Below are 14,352 nucleotides of genomic sequence, written 5' to 3'. Positions count from 1 at the left end.
CCCCCCCCCCCCCCCGTCGGCTCTTTCTAGCTAGACAGGCTTCCCTCAATCAGTGGTGCTTTCCTCTACAAGAGCTCACTTTCCTCTGTAAGAGCTAGGTTCCTATTTCTATTCTCCCTATGGCTATGGGTAGGCTCCTTCTTATCTCAGGCCTGGTCTCCTCAGGAATGCTCCCCCAGAACTCAGTCAGCCAGCCAACCTCCATCAAGCCACACTACCATCTTCTTCACAGTACTTATGCTGTGTGATACTTTTTCTTATTCATTTCACTTTTTTGCTGTGGAGAATATAATCTTCCTCAGTGTAAGAAAGTCTGTGTTGTTCACAACAGAAGCACTGTGCCCTGCACCTGGTCAGGCAATCTCACCTTCTCCCAGACCAGCTTTCAAAATGCCCCACCATTTTAAAAAAAAAAAAAAAAAAAAAAAAAAAAAAAAAAAAAGGCGTGGTGGCCCAAACTTTTAATCCCAGCACTTAGGAAGCAGAGGCAGAGGGATCTCTGATATAGAGGCCAGCCTAGTCTACATAGTGAGTTCCAGGCCAGTTGGGGCTACAGGGGGACCTTATCTAAACAAAACAAAAAAGTATTTATTATAGCATGTGTATGTAAGTGTATGCCATGATGTACGTGTAGAGGTCAGAGGACAACTTTGTGGAGTTGGTTCTCTCCTTCCACCTTTATGTAGGTTTTAGGGATTGAATTCAGGTTATTGAGCTTGCATGGCAAGCACCTTTATCAGCTGAGCTATCTCGTGGCCCAATGTTATCTTTCTTTCTCTTTTTCTGTCCCTTTTTTTTGGTCTTTTTGAGACAGGGTCTTCGTGGTAGCCCCAGCTGGCCTGGAACTCACAGAGATCTCGCCTCTGCCTCCAGAGTTGCTGGGATTAAAGGCCTGTGCCTCCATGCCCGGCTCAATGCTATCTTTCTTGATGCTAAATCTGCCATCAGCTTTGAGATATGCCCACTGTAAATGTTTAGTACACTTCCTTCTTCTGCAATGCTGGAGACTGAACCCAGGATCTCACAAATGCTAGGCAAGCTCTCCACTGAAGTTTTTTTACATTTATTTATTTATTTATTTATTTATTTAATTGTGGGTGAGTGTACTCCATCCAGTATGTGTGCATGCCAAGGTCAGAGGATAAATTGTGGAATTTTCTTCTTCCACCACGTGGGTCCTGGGGACTAAATTCAGGTGTCTTGCTTAGTGGCAAATGCCCTCTCTCCATTATACTTGCAAGACAAACATTCCAGAACAATTGCTGTTAATGACTGACTGTAATTTCCCCTAGCATTTACTTCCATACTATGTTGGTTGAGTGCTTTCTCATGTATTTAAGATGTAAATAAAGATGAAGGGTCATCTTATCTATCTTGATAATCATACCTGTCACTAAACAAGTGAAGAGGTTAAGTAATCTGCCAAGGTACACAAAGAAGGCAAGTGATTGAGCTTTTATTAAAATGGTCATCCAAATAATCTATGGGTAGAACATCTAGTTCATCTCAGACTCAGAATTGCAAAGCTTTCTTCTGCAATCATCTGGGGCAGATCTTAGCTGATGAAAGTGAAGGATCAGATATCACAACCCCTTCAAGCTGAGTTATCAGACCAGAAAGGGATGGGGGAGGGCCAGAGTCTCTTTAGATTAATAATCAAAACTACAGATTTATGAAAGAAAGGAGGCTCAGAAGTCAAAAGCCCTGGGTTTGACATTTTACTGTTACTTAAATTTATTGTTAAGATCCTATCTATTTGAAAGGATTACCTTTTGGCTTCTTGAGTTTGGAGCTTGGGGTGGAGCTCAGTCTTAAGAGTATCTAGCTTGTGAAGTCCTAGGTTCAAACCCCTTGTAATGTATGTATGTGACTGCACACATACACATAAACTGAGACAAGTGTCTGGCCTGGAAGAGGCCAACAAATACCAGTATGACTCCCCATGTATTCTTTGAGCAGCTTTTGTGGTACTGTCTTCCCTCATTAATGCAACCTCACCTCCTCAGGGACCTGTTTAGTGAACATGGTGTGCATGTGGGTGGTTGTGGTGGACGATACTGGGATGGTGGTCCAAGGTTTCAATCCTTGGTGACAGTCACACAGATTCAGGTGGTCTCCCTGCTCTATCACTCAGATCATTAGCAGCAATTATGTTTTCAATGATTCCCTAAAAAGTCAGACATCAGCTGGGCGAGGTGGCGCATGCCTTTAGTCCCAGCACTCAGGAGGCAGAGGCAGGTGGATCTCCGGGAGTTTGAGGCTAGCCTGGTCTACATAGTGAGTGCCAAACCAGCGTGGGCTAGAGACCCTGTCTGAAAAAGACCGTTAAAAAAAAAAAAAAAAAAAAAAGTCAGAGATCCCCTTTTTAGAGTAAGTACTTTTCCTAAGTACCAGCAAAGGATGCCATGATACAATAAAGATAATATTAAGCTAAATGGTCAGGGAGGCTCCATATGTAAGAGAATGATGGGTGGGAAGGCAATAAACTCAGCAGAGGCCTGAGCATAACAATGGCTGCCATTGTAGGCCCTACTGGCCTGCTGCTTTCAGGGGCTCATCTCATTTGATTGTCTGAGACAGCTAGACATGTAGTTATTGACAGATGAGGAATGATGCAAAGGAATTAAGTCATTTACCCAGGATCGTCAAGTTTATAAGGGACAAGTGATGTGGTAACACATGCCTGTAATCCCAACACTCAGGAGACTGAGGCAGGAAGACTGGAAGCTTTCAAGGCCTGTCTAGGCCACATAGCAGGACTATCTTAATTGTCTTCCAGCCCCCAAACCAAAATAAACAACACCCTTAACCACCATCATCAGGGGATTGGAAATAGGGTGAAAGCCACACCCATTCTTTAAATAATTACTCTCTCAATGTTTCAGTGGCAGGCATAAAAAATCTTTCGGGCCGGGCATGGTGGTGCACGCCTTTAATCCCAGCACCTGGGAGGCATAGGCAGGCAGATCTCTGTGAGTTCAAGGCCAGCCTGGTCTACATAGTGAGTTCCAGGACAGCTGGGGCTACAAGGAGACCTTGTCTCAAAAAGACCAAAAAAAAAAAAACCAAAAAACTTTTGGGGCTGGCAGTGTAGCTTAGTGGGAGAGAACTTGTTTACTATGTCCCAGGCCCTGGATTCAAGACTCAGCACTGGACAAAGAGCAGAAAGGGATATTGTTGATTCTAGAAATAAACAAAGCAGTTGTCTGGTAAAACTTAAAATACACATCTTACAAAACCACTTCTAGGTACTTCCTAGGAAGACAGTTAACATGGATGGCAGGAGGCTTGCACAAAAAAAGTTCATGTCAGCATTGTTCTGGATGTGGAGAGAGGAGGAATCAGGAATGGACATATAAAACGTGTTTTTGAAAAATACTTCAGAAACATATTGGGTGAAAAATACAGCCCCAAAATACAGTTTGTAGCCCAGCATAGTGGTGTACTTGGAGGCATAGGCAGGTGGACCTCTGTGACTTTGAGGCCAGTTCTGGCCTACATAGTGAGTGCCAGGCCAGCAGGGGCTACATAGTAAGGCCCTGCCTTTAAATTAAAAAATATATGGTCTGGCAAGATGGTTGAGCTGGTAAAGACACTTGCCACCAAGTTTGACCACCTGAGTTCAATCCCTGGGACTCACAGGATGGAATGAGAGAACTGACTCCTGCAAGTTGTCCTCTGACCTCCACATGCATGTTATGGTGTGTGCCTGAATGCACACACACACACACACAATAAGTAAATGTAATAAAAATGACCATTAATTTTTATTTGCTTTACTTTTCTTTTTTGAAGACACCCACCCAGGGTAGTTTTGAACTCATGGCAAGTCTTCTGCCTCAGCCTCCTGAATGTTGGGATTATAGGTATGAGCCACTATGGTTGGTTTAGTATTATTTATTTTTATAAATACGTATAGAAATGTGTGAAAGATAGTAAAACACACAAAAACTGACAGGGTTCATGGACCTAGCCCTGATGGTAGTTAGAGGCGGTTTTATTAAACTATTTGAGAGTGAGAAGGTATCTGTACAGTGTTCATATAGCTACAATATGAAAATAAAACAAAATGTTAACCATTTATTTGGCAAATTTTGAAATAGCTCTGTAACCCACCCATACAGGAAGACACACTTGGTTGATACTGTCAGTCAAACAAAAAATAAACCTAACCTAAAGCAAAATAAAAAAATAATAAAGATAGATGTCCTGAATTACGTTTTTGCTGGAAGGTTTCCTAGTTTTATGTTTAGGTCTAGAATCCATCTCAAGTTAACTGCTGTGTATTTATGTGAGGTGGGAGTCAAAATTAATTCTCCATCCCTCAGTTTTTCCATTACTATTTGACTTTTTCTACTAATTCATCACATCAGTGCCTCTGTAAAATATCACTTTTGGACCCTATTCCCTGCCTTTTGCTTTTGTTTTTAGATAGGATTTCACCATGCATTTCCAGGCTTCAACTTAAATTCATTACTTTCTCAGCCTCCCTAGTGCTGGGATTCCAGGCACTCAGTTTGCTGTGAGGCTTGCTTCAAATCATGAATATAGTAAAAATAAACAAGTGGAAAAGGGACTGGGGCTGTAACCAGTGGTAGAATACTTGCCTAGCATGCTCAAGACCCCAGATTCAATCTGTAGCACCACTAAATAAATATTAAAAAACCTCTAATCTATTCACATTGTGAATAACATGGATTCACATTACAATACCATAATCCTTGACAAATCACACTTAGTCAACATGTATTTATTCCTTGTTCGTTTTGATGGATCTGGGGTTCACTCCCAGGGCTTCATGCATGCTAGGCAAATACTCTACCACTAAACTATATACCCAGCTGTTTTGTTTTTTTGAGACGAGGTCTTGTCTTGTAGCCCAGGCTGGTCTTGAACTCATGGTAATCTTCCTCCCTCAGCCTCCCCAGTGCTGGGATTACAGGCATGTGCCATCATACTTGTCTGCTTTTATCCTTTCACTATCAATGCCTGCTAGGTTTGACTTCCTAAAATTTGTTAATTTTTGCACTTGTTTTGAAGAGTGTCTCATGTATCCCAGGCTGGACCAAGCTGACAGCTGATCCTCCTGCCTCCACTTCTCCATTTCCCAGGTGTTTTTCTTTTCTTCTAAATTTTTTTTTTTTTTTTTTTTTTTGAGATAGGGACTCACTGTACAGTTCAGCCTGTCCTCGAACCCCCTGTATCAGCCTGGACTCAAATTTGTGATCTTCCTGTCTCACTTTCTAGCGGTGGGATAACCCAGCTCTCATAGTTTTTGAGGGGTAAAAAAGGGACATGCCTGTACTGAATGAATATTAACATAGCTCCTTTTGACTGTCAACAATATAACATTTATTTGCATGACATTTACTTTGCATTATCATAAATAAACTACAGAGGATTTAAGCATAGGTTATAGGCATATACTAAGCATCTCAGACCCAAATCCCTCTAGTTAAGGGCTGACTGTATTAAATTATTCAGAGAAACTGAAGATCTCTGCAGACAAAGGGTAGCTCTCAGAGTTGTCCTTCGTAAAAAGTAAACAAAATTTACATATATCTACATTAGTCAACAGGGAAGGTCAGATGTCTTTCTATTTTACAACCCCCTATGGTTTTGGAATGAGATCTTTTCACAGTTAAAAGAAATTCTAGCACCAAATTCAGGTAAGAGATTACAAGTGCTAGTTATCAGCGAGGCTATCTGCATAACAAGAGAACTCTCACCAGCTGGGCACCTTCGGGTCTTTACCTTCTACAACCTGAACCTCTTTCCCACAAAAGCTCAAACCTAGTCCTTTGTTTACTCCTCTATAAACTTCAACTACCTAGCCCTCCTTAGTTTCATATCGTGTATATGTGGTTCCTGCAGCCACGTAATACAATTTGTTTTTTCCTACCAATCTATTGTTTACTTATTCTGCAGACCAAAACCATTGAAACGTCAAAGGAGCAAGGGGAAATTTATCCCCCTAAGTGCTGTGTTGTAAATACTTCTACTTGGAAGACATACATATACGTATAGTGCTTGGTGCATGGTAAGAAACTGTAACAAAATGATTTTCCCTAAAGATGCGGGAGTAGGAAATACGTAAGTCTTGGCAGAGGTCTGTCACCTCCCACTGGGAAGAACTGGCTTGGACCAGTGGGCTGCACTTAGGACCTCGGGGCGCCCCCAGCTGAGGTCCGCCCCTTCCGCTTTCTGGACGTTCAGTGTGCGTTCAGAATGGGAATGGCTGAGCCCAAAACCGGATACTAGGTAATTGTTTTCCGACCCAAACAAATGACCTATCGTTGCACTCTTAAAATTTGATTCCCTGATGAACCTATTTTCAAAAATGCCCAAGTTTTGCTTTCTTCATACCGCCTCCCCATCCCTGAGTCCCATACAATGGTAGCGTCCGCCAGCTAGCAGGTGACAGGGGTGGAGTGGGGAAAACACCATTCACAGAGGGGGAGGGTTGAGGTTTGTATCAAAACAAACATCTTCTCCTTTGCAAAAGCAACCACCAAGTAGTCCAGAAAAAGAAAATGAAGGAGGATAGCAGGTTCCCTCCGCAAGCAACAGCATGAGCCTAAAATACATTTTCTCCCTTTCAACTCCCCTCTGATCGGATGAACAGTGAGCTGCTCCGACAAAAAGAAACCGGAAATGCTACTGCAAGCAGCAGAAATGTAAATGTGGAGCCAAACAATAACAGGGCTGCTGGGCCTTCCAGACTGGGATTGCCGCGTCGGGGCTCGGGGGTAAACTTTTCGTTTAGCTCTTCCCACTTGCACGCCTGATAGTCTTCCCTTGAATTTCTTCATCTAGCGGGGCCGGGGTGCGAATGAAAAGATCACTCCAGGGACAAAGGTCCGGAAGTTGTGCGACTTTAGCAGCCAGAGCTTCCCAGATCACCCCAATTAATTTAGGATGCCAAGGGCTCTAAAACCTTGAGACATGAATCCCGAAGATCTCGGACCCCAGTAGTTGGTGCATGTTATTTTAGGGCCTTCCACCACCCAGCACCGGGTATCTGTGTGTACAGGTGGTGGGGAGCAGTATCCTAGGTCGCCCAGACGTTCCCCAAAGCCCCAGTCCTCTCAGTTCCGGCGTTCCTCTTTGAGGCTGGCGGATCCTAACCTCCCCATCGTCTAACACCCAGGCCTTTCGACACTACACGCCTATGCTGATCCCGCCAGCTAAGCTTCCATTTCCACCATCCCATCCCAACTCGTTGAGTCCCCTCTGCCCCACCCCTAAACTCCACGATTCTCCTAAGCCGCAAATCCACGGACCCGAGAGCCGGTGACTCAGACGGGACTCATCAAGGCTCAGTCAACTGCTTACCCGGTCTTCAGGGGAGCGTGTCACCCTCCTGGGAAGTACGCTCGGGGCCTGGACGCCAGGTGCCCCCAGATCCTAGGACCCACCTGCACCCAGGATGGTGGCTATGGACTTTTGATAAGTCTAAAGTTTTAGCGCCAGTCTGAGCACATGGGAGGGGAAAGTCCCAATCCCAGCATCCGCCGCGAGACTGCTGGCACAAAGCTGGATAGGGGCGCCATGACAAGTAAGGGCAAGTTTTTCCTAGGCTCAGGGCAGAAAATGGAGAGTGAGGGGGGAGGGTACCGAGAGAGTCTTAGATTCCTGGTGTGTAGGTGTTGACCGTAATTAACGTTTTGTGGTGGCAAAGTACTCAAGCTGAAGCTCTGAAGGCGGATTTGGGGGAAATCATTTTGGGGGACTCATGCCACTGTGTCATTGTCTGGATCACTGCGTGCAATACCGCTCTTTCAGATCTAGCTCCCTGGTTGTAGCCATCGTATTGAAACAGGGTCTTACTTTGTAGCCAGGGCTGGCCTCGAACTCTCAGCAATCCTCCTGCTTTTTAGCTTTTCCCAGGAACAAAGTTTACAGGAATGAGCACCACGAACCACTGTTAGTTGTTTTTGTCACTTTTTAGAGTCTTAATATCTCAATCTAAGGTGTTCCCTTAGATACTTTATATCACACCATCTTGTTTAATTTCCTGTACAGCCCTTATCACTACCTGTAAAGATTTTTTTTCATTGTCTTTAATACACAGTAACGAAAATCTTATGAAGGCAGAGAGCTTGTAAACTATTTTATTCATTGTTATTTTCTCCAATGCCTTGGATAGTGCTGGGTAGGAAATAAGAACTGATAATAAAATGTTTGTTGAATGAAAGAACAAAAGTCTGAGGAATTTGACCAATAAGATTCAAAAAACGGCTGGGCATGGTGGCACATGCCTTTAATCCCAGCACTTTGGAGGCAGAAGCAGGTGGATCTCTGTGAGTTCAAGGCCAGCCTGGTTGCCATAGTGAGTTCCAGATCAGCTGGGGCTAAGGGTGACGCTGTCTTAAAAAAACAAGAAAAAAAAAAATCAAAAAACGGCCAGACATGGTTGGGTGGCACATACCTTTATTCCCACCACTCGGGAGGCTGAGGCGGGGTGTGGGGGGGAATCTCTAGTCAGAGTTCGAGGCCAGCCTGGTCTACACAGTGAGTCGAAAGAATTCCAAACCCTGTAAAAACCAGGCGCCCTCTGCAGGCCAGGGAGAGTAGGTGCTTTAGGAATTATCGAGGGCGGACGGTAGGGGGAGCTCGGGTACTTTTCCGCAAGGCCGAGCGCTGAGACTACAACTTCCAGAAACCTGTAGGAACGCTAGGGCTGGAGGGTTGGGCGAACCCGTCATTCCCGCCCCGCGAAATCCGCTGGATGCGGAGAGCCAATCGGAAGGTGGTCCAAATCCCGCGAGAGCCAGGGGCACTGGAGGCGCCTATCGGCCGGGAGCGTGGCGGAGCTCTGCTCTGGTTGGTTTCCTAGCCTTTGCCCCTCCGCGTGGGGGTCTTCTGACTTTTTCCGGAAGAGAACGGAAAGACAGGTGTATCTTTCCAGGTTTGCGTCCGGATCCCTGGGAATTTTGAAGCCGCTCAGCCCCGGCAGTTGGTTGTCAGCGGAAAGAGACTGGCCGGGCCGAGGCCGCTGTCCGCCGTACTCCCTCAGTAGAATGAAGACGTCGGAGGAACGACCCTTAGCTCCGGACAGCATCCCTGGGGACCAGGCCCCAGCTCCCGCGCCCAAAGCTTCCCCTGCCAATCAAAATACAGACTCTGAGCTGTTGCCACTACCAGGCGGTGGAGATGAACAGCCCCAGGTGTCCAGAGATGAGGTGGCTGGCTCAGTTGTGTCTCAGGTGCTGGGGCAAGGGGACCCAGCTTTTCTCTCGACTTCCCGGGAAGTCGAATTGAACGCTCCTGGTGAGTTGAGCCCTCGAATCGAGGAGCAAGAACTTTCTGAAAATGCGATCCCTCCTGCAGAAGAAACGAACCTGCTGGACTTGGAGTCTGCAGAAGCCATGGAAGATGTGTGTGAGGAACCCGCTGCACACGATGAGAGAGACACGTAAGTGACTCTGGAATCAGAGCAGGGTGCAAATGTGAAAGCGACATTGTCCTCCAGTCAGCTTCTCTTCCCCGGCCCCTTTTGCTCTGACCACCTTCGTTATTTATCTTGTCAGCGTTTGGAGCTACAGCTTTTCCCAGCCACCTCGATACCTCAGTGGGTCCTGGTCCGAGTTCAGCACCCAACCTGAGAACTTCTTGAAAGGTTGTAAATGGTAAGTATAACGGGGCAGGGAGAGGACCAGCCTCAGGATTTTCATTTTAAAACCCCACCCTCATGTGGCCCCGAATGGTGGTGCATGCCTGTAATCCCAACACTTTGGGAAATTTGAGGATGAGGATTGGGAGTTTGAGGCCAGGGTGGCTACATAGTAAGACCCTGTCTTTTTTTGAGGGTGGGGGGAGACCCTCTTTTTTTTTTTTTTGGTCTTTTTGAGACAGGGTCTCCCTGCAGCCCCAGCTGGCTCTGGCTTGGAACTCACTATGTAGACTAGGCTGGCCTCGAACTCACAGAGATCCACCTGCCTCTGCCTCCCAAGTGGTGAGACTAAAGGCCTACGCCACCACGCCTGGCTGGCCCAACCCTCTCTTAAAAACAAACCGAGAACTTATCTGGAGTTGGGTAAAGGAGTAATAGGAATCCCTGTGAGTACTGAGTTTAAGGTTTCCTTCCTTTCTCCCTTTCCTAACCCCCTTTCCTTTCTTTCACATTTTCCATCTTTCTTTCTTTTCTAGTACCAGAAACTGAAATCAGGGTGTCCAGCATGCTAGCCTGTAACCCACCACTAAGCTGCCCCTTTTATTTCATTTTGAGATAGGGTCTTGCTAAATTGCCCAGGCTGGTCTGAAGGTTGAGAATCCGCCTTCCTACCTCAACCTCTGGAGTAGCTAGGATTCTAGGCGTGTGCTGTCATGCTGTGCTTGAGCTTAAGTTTTATCTAAGACTTACTTGTGTCTTCCTTCAAAGACTCCTACACCTGGAAGCAATAAGTCTGTCCAGTTTTCTAACTTTTCCTTTTATTTTTAGGGCCCCTGATGGTTCCTGTATCTTGACCAATAGTGCTGATAACATCCTACGGATTTACAACCTGCCCCCAGAATTGTACAGTGAAGGGGAGCAGGTGGAATATGCAGAAATGGTAAGGTAGAGGCTGACTCTGCTCCTTTGCCAGACACTGCCATTTAAATCCTTCATATAGATGGAGAAAAGTATAGTCTACAAGTTACCTTTTCACAAACAGGACCTTCCTTCACCATGTATTTCTACATACAACATTTTCTGCCTTGAATTCTGAAGTCATTTAAAGAGATATATGCCCCTTCTTTAGATTTTGAAGATTTTGCTTTTATTTTTGATTATGTGTATGTGTGTGTTTGTGTGTGGGTATGTGTATGTGAGAGCAATTCTTGGAGGAGGCCAGAGCATCAGATCCCCCTGGAGCTAGAGTTACAGGCATTGTGAGCTGCCTGATATGGGTGGTGGGAACTGAACTCAAGTCCTCTGGACAATTAGTATATGCTCTTAACCACTAAACCATCTCTCCATCCCTGTCTGTCTTTAGTCAGGAATACTTGTTTTCTATAGATAAGGAGTGGATTTCTGTATAACGTGTATTTATAGGTATTTATTGAATGACTGCCAATAGGAGCTAGGGACGTAGCTCAGTTGGTAGAATGCTTGCCTAGCATTATGCTCAGGTTCAATCTCCTGTACTGCATAAACTAGGTATACTGGCTCATTCTTGTAATCCCAGCAACCCAGAAAGTGGAGGCAGGAGATTGAGAAGTGAAGGTCATCCTCAGCTGTATAACAAGTTGGAGGCGAGCTCAGACCGTATGAGACTCTGTCTCCAAAAAAGAAAAAAAAAAGAGTAACACCCAAATGACTCCAATGTATCAGTCACAGGGTTTGGTGTTGAAATTATAAAGGGGTGAATAAGATGGATGAAGAGCTGTTTGTATTTTTTGTGTCATTTTCAAATGTGTTAATAACTAAGATCATTATTTATTAAATAAATGCTGAGAAGCTGAGGCAGGAAGTCACTTGAGTCCATGAGTTAGAGTTCAGCCTGTGCAGCATTGTGAAACTTCATGTCTGTCTATTCCTTTACTCTTACTCCTTCCTCTTTCTTTTTTTTTGAGACAGAACCTTTTGCAGGCTTTTAATTCATTATATAGCTGAGGCTAGCCTTGAATTGATCTTCCTGCCCCCTCTTAAGTGCTGGGATTGCAGGTGTTTGCCACCACATCTTTTCCCAGGTTAAATGACTAGTTGCCTTATGTGAAAGTGAGAATGCTAATAATGGCACCCACTTGAGAATTAGGACAGTTAATAATGAGTTAAGGAAAAGTGCATAAAAGTGCTGGCCTATGGTAATTATCAATAATCACTATTAGGTTTTGGTGTTGCATGAATGCATGGAATAGAATAGACAGCCTGGAGGTGCAAGGGAAGACCAAGGGTATCTTGAGTATGTCCTCACAGATCTGCTTGTCATGGTGGAGGTGGATTAGAAACAAGCTTTTTAAAAATATTTATATTTCTGTGTGTGTGTACACGCGCGTGTGCATGTGTGTACAGGTGTCCACAGAGGCCAAAGGCATCAGATTCCTTGGAATTGGAGTTACAGGCTGCTGTGAGCTGCCTAATGTTGGTACTGGAAACTGAGCTCTGTTGGGAATTGAACTCTGGTCCTCAGCAAGAGCAGCAAGCACTCTTAACTGCTGAGCCATCTCTCCATCCCCCATAAATAAATTTTGTATTGTTTGTTTTTGAGGCGGGATTTCCTTATGTAGCATGGCCTGGCCTAGAATTCAGTATGTAGGATAGGCTTACCTTGAACTTGCTACAGTCCTCTTGCCTCTCCCTCCTGGGTGTGGGATTACAGGTGTGTACCACTACACCCAGCTTTTTTTTTTTTTCAAATTTATTTGTTGTATGAATGGTGTACCTGCATGTATGTATGTGTACCATGTGTGTACCTAGTGCCCATAGAGGACAGAGAGGGTATCACATCCCCTGGAACTGAAGTTACATGTGGATGTTGGGAATCAAACCCAGGCCCAGGACCACTACAAGGGCAGCAAAGACTCTTAACTGCTCCACCATCTGTCCAGCCTCTGCGCACATGTACACAGACACACACAGACACACACACACACACACACACACACACACACCCTCCCTTTGTTTATAAGACAAGATCTCAGGTACTCTAGGCTGGCCTTGAACTCGGTATGTAGCTGATGATGACCTAGAACTTCTAATCTTCCTGCCTTCATCTCCTAAGTGCTGGGATCACAGGCATGGGATCATTCTGCTTTGCCCACTGAAGGATTTCCCCAAACCTATAAATACGTTTTGTTTTGTTTGAGACAGGGTCTTACTATGTAGCCCAGGCTAGTCTGGAACTTGCTATGTAGACCAGGCTAGCCTCAAACTCACAGAGATCCATCTGCCTCTGCCTCCAGAGTGGTGGAATTAAAGACATGCCACCACTCCCAGCCCCTACAAATAATGTTTTTTACATTTTTATTTATTTTTACTTCATGTGTATGAGTGTTTTGCCTTCATGTGATACCCACGGAGACCAGAAGAGGACGTTGAATTCCCTGTAACTGGAGTTAGGAAAGGTTGTTAGCTGCCACGTGGGTCCTAAGAACTGAACCTGGCCAGTGCTTTTTTGGTTTTATTTTTGGTCTTTTTGAGACAAGGTCTCCCTGTAGCCCCAGCTGTCCTGGAACTTACTGTGTAGACCAGGCTGGCCTCGAACTCACAGAGATCTGCCTGCCTCTGCCTCTGCCTCCCGAGTGCTGGGATTAAAGGTGTGCGCCATTACACCAGTGCTTTTAACCGCGAGCCATCTCTCCAGCCTATAAATATATTTTTGATGAAGCAGAATAATTGTGTGCTGTATAAGAAGCCCCATGGTAGGGAGAGAAGCTTTAGAGAAAGTGGAAAAAGCTCACAGTACCAAGGAAAGCAAAGCATACTTAGGCTCTGGACAGTATCTGAAAGATGGAACAGGAAAAAAAAAAGGAAAAATAACATCTTTCTGAATAGCGAATTCCAGGTCAATGGGCTACAGGGAGATCCTGTCTCAAAAAGACACCCCCCCCCGGCAAAAAAATACAAACAAACCCCAAAACAAAAAAATCAGGGAAGAGTATTGGGAGTGCAAGTCACAGATTTAATGAGGAAGACCTCATTATTAAGATGACATCTAAGAGGAGACCTGAAGAATTAAAAGAGTGAATGAAGGTGATATGTGGAGGAAGATTGTTGGTCAGGGGCAGGCCCAGTTCAAGAATGATACTGGGGGGCTGGAGAGATGGCTCAGCATTTAAGAACGCTGACTGTTCTTGCAGAAGACCCTGGTTCAAATCCCAGCACCCACCTGGCAGCTAACGACTGTCCATAACTCCAGTTCCAGGGGCTCTGACAGCCTTTTCTGTCCTCAGTGGGTATTGCAGGACCCGGGTGCACTTACCTACATGCAGACGATACATGCATACACATAAAATAAAAATAATACACAAATAATAAATAAAATATTTAAAAAGAAAAGAATGATCCTGGGCCAGTGAGATGACTCAGCAGGCAAAAGCACTTGTACAAGCCTAACAGCCAGAGTTCCATTCCTGAAACCCACAGCGGAAGGAGAGAACTGACCCCCAGAAGCTGTCCTTTGACCTCCACATGTGTACTGTGGCATTCATGTACCTACATTCACTCATTCACACACACACACACACACACACACACACACACACACAGGGATACCAGGAAGATATGTAGGAAACAAGATGGAGAATGAGGAGGGAAAGTTTCAGGGAATAAGAGAGACAAAAGAGACCAGGCATGTTGGGATGCAGAGGCAGGAGGATCTTTGTCAGTTAGAGCCCAGCCTGGTTTATACAGTGACTTCCAAGTGA

General features: G+C 45.0%; 2 protein-coding genes across 6 annotated transcripts in view; one reads left to right on the top strand and one right to left on the bottom strand.

Annotated features, from left to right (window-relative positions):
- Tp53 (tumor protein p53) overlaps positions 1–7,507 on the bottom strand; it is a 16,109-nt gene extending 8,602 nt beyond the window's left edge. The window contains exon 1 of one of the 2 annotated variants that reach the window (NM_001319288.1): positions 7,336–7,507. The gene's annotated coding sequence lies outside the window, so the exon portion shown is untranslated. The remainder of the gene's footprint in view (positions 1–7,335) is intronic. The other variant, XM_008855787.3, reaches the window with a different exon arrangement.
- Positions 6,618–14,352, top strand: part of Wrap53 (WD repeat containing antisense to TP53) — a 23,034-nt gene continuing 15,299 nt past the window's right edge. Inside the window, exons 1-4 of one of the 4 annotated variants that reach the window (XM_008855790.2) lie at positions 6,618–6,749; positions 8,912–9,418; positions 9,534–9,632; positions 10,445–10,556. In XM_008855790.2, coding sequence (XP_008854012.2) covers positions 6,682–6,749; positions 8,912–9,418; positions 9,534–9,632; positions 10,445–10,556 — 786 coding nt within the window. In that variant the 5' untranslated portion in view covers positions 6,618–6,681. Of the gene's footprint in view, positions 6,750–7,424; positions 7,559–8,707; positions 8,827–8,911; positions 9,419–9,533; positions 9,633–10,444; positions 10,557–14,352 lie in introns of those variants that run through there. The other 3 variants (XM_017795039.2, XM_029557607.1, XM_029557606.1) reach the window with 3 other exon arrangements.

The sequence above is a fragment of the Nannospalax galili genome, unplaced genomic scaffold, assembly GCF_000622305.1.
Source record: "Nannospalax galili isolate Female #2095 unplaced genomic scaffold, S.galili_v1.0 scaffold146, whole genome shotgun sequence".
Taxonomy (NCBI): Eukaryota; Metazoa; Chordata; class Mammalia; order Rodentia; family Spalacidae; genus Nannospalax; species Nannospalax galili.
This window is presented reverse-complemented; position numbering and strand designations above follow the sequence as displayed.